Source organism: Pararge aegeria, chromosome 6 (genome assembly GCF_905163445.1).
Source record: "Pararge aegeria chromosome 6, ilParAegt1.1, whole genome shotgun sequence".
Classification (NCBI taxonomy): domain Eukaryota; kingdom Metazoa; phylum Arthropoda; class Insecta; order Lepidoptera; family Nymphalidae; genus Pararge; species Pararge aegeria.
In genome coordinates this window covers 6,365,842-6,371,949 of record NC_053185.1, presented here as the reverse complement: position 1 = coordinate 6,371,949, position 6,108 = coordinate 6,365,842, and the positions used below count along the sequence as shown (strand labels likewise).

At 32.3% G+C, this 6,108-nt stretch overlaps 1 protein-coding gene across 1 annotated transcript; it reads left to right on the top strand.

Moving 5' to 3' along the window:
• The first annotated feature begins 3,283 nt into the window (after positions 1-3,283).
• Positions 3,284-4,781, top strand: LOC120624576. Its single transcript, XM_039891211.1, has 4 exons — positions 3,284-3,425; positions 3,523-3,691; positions 3,789-4,003; positions 4,138-4,781. Exons 1-4 carry the CDS (start codon positions 3,284-3,286, stop codon positions 4,779-4,781), a joined length of 1,170 nt encoding a protein of 389 aa, XP_039747145.1.
• The last annotated feature ends 1,327 nt before the right edge of the window (positions 4,782-6,108 follow it).

The window sequence follows — 6,108 nt, the reverse complement described above, 5'->3', positions numbered from 1 at the left end:
TTATGGGTACTAAGATGACTGATGAATATTATAATGAATAATATACATAAATACTTATATATAAACTAAAATAATATGATAAACACCTAGGCACTGAAAAACATTCATGTTCATCACACAAACATTTTCCAGTTGTGGTAATCGAACCCATGGCCTTAGACTCAGAAAGCAGGGTCGCTGCCGACTGCGCCAGAAAATAGCTTGAACTTTTTCCTTTTCCAAAAGTCCCACGAGAACCGTTAGTTTTACCGTGATGAAGAAACAATCCAAACTATATTTATGCATGCGAAAATTTGGAAATAATCGGCCTAGCGTTTGGTATAGCTGCAATAGGTATACATATATAGCAAATGTAACAAATGCTTTACTTTAAATCCCCTCGGAACTTTACCCTGGTGCTTTTTTCGGGATAAAAATTGGTTTTAATTAAGGATAGAATGAGTCGTTCTTGAGGATGAATGGTCGGTGCAGTAGTTGAGCCAAACATAGGTAATAAACATACTCACATTTATAATATTACTATGAATATGGTTCTACATAAAGAATACAACATACACAAATCGATACCTGTGATAATAAAACTACTAGGTTTTCCTTATGAATCTGATAGACATTTACTGGCTACTGCTAATGACCTCAACAATAATCATATGACGGTGAAACATTTAATGATAAACATTATCGTAGGCCACTGGAAGCAGTGCCGACAAGGTGCGAGTAAGGACAAAGGACACGATATTTAAGTACAATAAAACCATCAAATGATCACATGTTATAAATAATTACAATATAAAGATACTAGACTGGTTGAGTCTTTACTATAAATTCCTTGCCTAATATTCATTGTGTAAATAAAAACGGATGCCAAATTATTGGCGCTTATAATGTAGCAATATTTATGCGCCATCTATCGAGGCTTAGTGCAAACACAAGCGCCATCTATGAACAGGTTAAACGCTTACTCTCTTAACATATTATATACTGCTTTCCTTGCAAGATTGTTTGCACATAAGAATTCATACCATATTATACTAGATGGAGCTTTTATAACATATCGAAGTTGTTTCTTACCTTTGGTTGGTTTGGTTTACCATTAGTTCTATAAATAGGGATATTTATACAACTTATTATCGAAAGAAAGATCTTCATAGTGATCTATTAGATGGTCCAATTATTGTGATACGCACTTTTCTTTCTTATAACTAGGTTGTGGATTTAAAATTTATGCTAAAAATTATATAGGCGCAAGAACTAAATACGCACTCACTTATTTTTATAAAAAATAAGCGGATGCCCGCGCCTTTTTTCGCCTGCATAGTACTTTAGAGGTTTCCGAGAGATAAAGATATTTTATCCAGGTGGCAGTTATGTTCGTTCTGTATGGCAAAATACAGGCAAATAACCAATCTCGCAAGTTGAGTTTGTTTAAATTCAGTTAACGGAATGAATAACACACATTTGTAATAATAATTAATTTATTTTTATTTTCATAAATATTTTAATTTGATTTGGCATTTCTTTCGGTATTTTTTTTTTCTTAACTTGTTTATGGTTTTAAAGACAACCATGTTTATTTTTAGCGTTTAATAAACTGGCTACCGCTAATAAGTTGGCGCACTACCAACTCTATATCTAACTTTATCGTGATTACAAATTAAAAATAAATAATTCAGTTTTTTTAAATAAGCTTAAAAAAGTTGTATGTACCAATATCGTAATTAGCGATTACCCTGATAACAGTTTGCCGGTTTTTTTTTATTTGAAATTTAAAAAAAAACAGAGATCGTCAAAGCTTATATTATATTTAAACCTACAAAAATAACATGTAAAGTTACATTAGCTTTAGCTGTATATTTTATTATGGTGCACATGCATTATATTAAAAGTAAACAATCAATATTTTTTTTTAAATTAGAGGCCCATAATTCACCGAAAGCGAATTAATCAATTTGCAAATGAATATTATGTGGAAAGTGACACAGAATCAAATCTGCTTAAATCTTTTACAAGCTTTGGTGGAAATTATTTATGGCTACTTCCGTCCTTTGGCCGGGACGGAGGTCATGTGGAACTCCTCCCTTGAAAGAGGACTAACTAACTACGGCATGCTCTCTTGTTGACTTTGCTAGACGCCCGAGCAATCCGATGTGGACAATTCTGGTCTGCTCTATCGCTGAGTAAAGAGATTCTAATCTTTATATTTTGTGAGTGGTCACTTAGCTCTGGATGAAGGTAGAACTATGTTGAAATGAAAATGAATTGGGTTTTGGATTGGGTTGTTTAGATTTACATTTTTTGATTTTATTAAAAAAAAATTATATAAAAAAAAACTTTAAGTAATTATAGGATATATACAAAGGCGGACACACACCACGTAATGTGTATTGACTAATGACAGGCGTAGAAAAATTTCTAACATCGTGTGTCCTGATCTACAATTAACTAATGATAGGTTTAAGAAAGCATGTAATTTCTTTCGCCACTATTCTTTAGGTACGGATAATGTAAAATAAAATTGCCAATTCCTGTCTGTAATAAAACTATATTTGTTAATTATCAAGTACAGATTAGCAGTCAATTGTGCCATATTAAGAAATAATTCTGTAGATGATAATATTATTCGAGATTTATTTTTATTGTAATTCTTAAACCCGATTCAAGAGAATCCATTTCGATTTTTGAGATTTATCAGGGGTTTCCTTAACACAGAAAAGAAATGTTCCTTTTTTGTGTTCCTTAGTGTCGCGAACAAAAGATAATTTTTTTTTAGATTGGTTGGCGATCTCTGAATTCCAAGATTCCGGGAAAAAGTTGTTATAAAAAAATTATATTATTATCACGAATACTATGATATACTAATGATAAGTAGCTACTTCATCGTAACACCGTTTTTCTAAATCACCTCATATAGATATAGAATATTCGCTTTTTCTAAGAGTATTATGGAGAAATTATTAGTAAAGAAGATAAAAGTTAAATAGAGAGAAGACATGAAAATTTTGACATTGTGATATTAATAAGTATTTACTAATGGAGCTAGTTTTGGAACTTTACATTTACCTAATGACACAATGTATACAGTACATAAGATAATCTTGAATAGCTTCTTTCAGACAGCGTCGCGGTCCTTAATAAGTGGAACAATTTAATTACTAGTTGGTTTAATAGCATTCACACCTTCAATTGCTTTCTTTTTCCCTGACTTATTTCATATTTGATTTTCTTTTAGGTACTCCGAAGGTATAGTCGAATAATATCTACCATTCTTACAGTTTATCGCAATATGAAATTTATAACATGTTTTAAAAATTCCTTGATTCGAAGTAAGGATCATCTAATAAACAATAGGCTAGAGAGCATAATATGGCTCGTAAATTTAGTCCCATCCCAAGCAGGTTTTTCCATATTGAAAGATACTATTTCTGGTAAGGACTTTAAATTCCTGCTGTTATAATGTTCCTACTGTTAGGAATATAATGACTCTGTATTCCTAATACAATAACATGTTATTCAAAATTTTAGCCCCTTTCTGGATTTTACACCTGTCTTTGCTTATATACGTGTATGGCGTGGGCAATGCCGTGTACCAGGTACAATACGCTCAGGGAGCCCGTGATTTCATAAAGAGCTATGTCAATATCTCCTTATTGATCTTAATATCTAACAACAGCTATTGGTTTTTAATGAAAAGGTGAAGTATTGTTTTTCTATACCTAAAGAAATAAAATTCTGGTTTTAAACTTTAGTAAATATTACTTTATCCAACCATTCTAAATATCATTGTATAGACCTCTACTGAAAGCAGTGCTCGAACAAGTTACAAGGAATGACCGGCTCTCGATGAAAACAGATTTTTTGAAGAAAAAGCACGAAAGGCTATTGTTTGTCATTAAAAGTATTGTGTTGATATTCTATGGATGCAACCTCGTGGATGCTGTTTTTATTTATTTACCACACCGGGTTAACATATCAAATAATTATTTTTCCATGACACCTTGTGTTGGTAAGTGAAAGCTAACTCGAAGTGTCAGTCAGTGGCAATGACTGACACTTCGAGTGGTACTTTGTAATACGGCATTTAAATGTTTCTATTAAATTTTAATGTTTTCTAAATCATTGATATTATTTTGGTTTCAGGAATAGGATCTCTGAATTCAACACCTAATCGAGAGATCTGTCACGCTATATTATTTGCACAAGAGTTGACAATAATGACGGTAGTCCTAAACTACCAAGCTCTTCTGCTATTTCTAATAGCTCATACTTCAGCGATGTATCAAATGCTTTCAGCTGAGATGCTTGCGTTTGATGACTACGAAGATTGCCCCAGAAGTAAAGCCTTAGTAAAAGAGCGTTTGCCGATTCTCATTGAACGACATGCCTTGATTTTGGCTATTATACAAAATCTAAAAGCATTGTACAGCGTGCCGATTGGAGTTAATTTTGGGTCGAACGCTGTTTGCATCAGTCTGTTTTTCTACTTACCGTTACAAGAATGGGTGATGTTCACACCGATTCTCGTTTATTGTTTCCTTGTTTTCTTTTTGTACTGTTACCTTTGTCAAAAACTGATAAACGCTTCGGAGAATTTTGAAAATGCAGTCTACAGTTGCGGGTGGGAGAAATTTGATTTGAAGGAAAAGAAAACAGTTTATGTCATGATGTTGCTAGCTCAAAAACCTGTTACTCTATTAGCTGCAGATATAATTCCAGTAAATATTTATACGTTTGCTACTACTTTGCAAGCGATATTTAAATTTATTACTGTAGTAAAATTTTAAATATTGCGCACTTTATGTATCATAGTAGTATAGCCACTCTAAATACAAAACGCATACAGTTGTAGGATCACACAAATTGTTTTGAAATATTGTCAGAGAGGCTTAAATTATAAATGAATAATATTAGAGATTATTTCTTGTTTTTTCTTAACCCAAGCTTTTTCTGAAATAATTTAGCGTGAAGTTAATTTTTTTTTTACATATTGTTACTTCAATTATAAATGTTACACATTTTTTGAAATAAAATGAATTATCTTAAAATACGTAGCTACGGTTAAGCAGTGATTTCAGACTGGGCTCAGAATGCAATGCTTAGTACCTAGTGAATTGATGTTACGCAAAGTTTTGATACACTTTACGAGTTTCATTCGGTATCGTTTTTTTAAAGTATAACATTGCATAAACTAAACTAAGAGCATTTTGTATTTTTAATAATTATACTATATTCGCAATTGCCTATGATACATTCGCAAACGGGTTTCAGGTTATGCTTATTCCTCGTAGCTCAGACGCCCGGACACGCGTTGGGCCTCAAGGTGCCGGAGTGGCGACAGCATACAAGTAAACGAAACGTTGATGAGCTATCAGGTAGACAGATAGAGGACATCAAATAATTTGCAGGGAGCTACTGGATGCAAACGCCACCAGATCACGAAATTTGGATAACTCTAAGAAATACTTAGGTTCAACAGTGGACGTCAATTGGTTGTTGATGACGATGCTAGTTGAGCTAGATTAAGTGTCGGGAACATAGACTTTATACTATTTCAAATGTTGAAGGGCTTCTCCGATATCCATCTTAGACTAGATCATCTTATGTGTCTAACAAGTAATGTACTATTGCAAACGAAATGGAACGATACCAGACCTGCCGTAGAGTAAGTAGAGCGTGATTGAAGTGATGTGTATATAAAATATATAAAAAAAGGGTCTATAATGTTTAAAAATGTAATAATGGTACTACTGTAACTTATATTTGCAATTTTAAGTGATAATTATCAAAAAACATAAATTGAGATATTTTGAATTAGAGATTCAAAAAATACAAGCAAGTACATCAAAGTATAGTAACAAAAAATCGCGGATACGTAGAACTCCAAAAAAACAGACAGGACATTTTTTACGAAAAAACCAAATCGTGCAATACAAAATACAATACAAATACCAAATAAGCTACAAACATCTTACCAAAAATCAATACATGGTATAATAATAATGTTACTTTTTTATAATGGCAAAAACCCAAACACAAAACAATTTTACAGATTTAAAATTAGAATGTTCCGCAATGTAAACTTCTTATTATCTGCATTCCTTTATGTTTTGT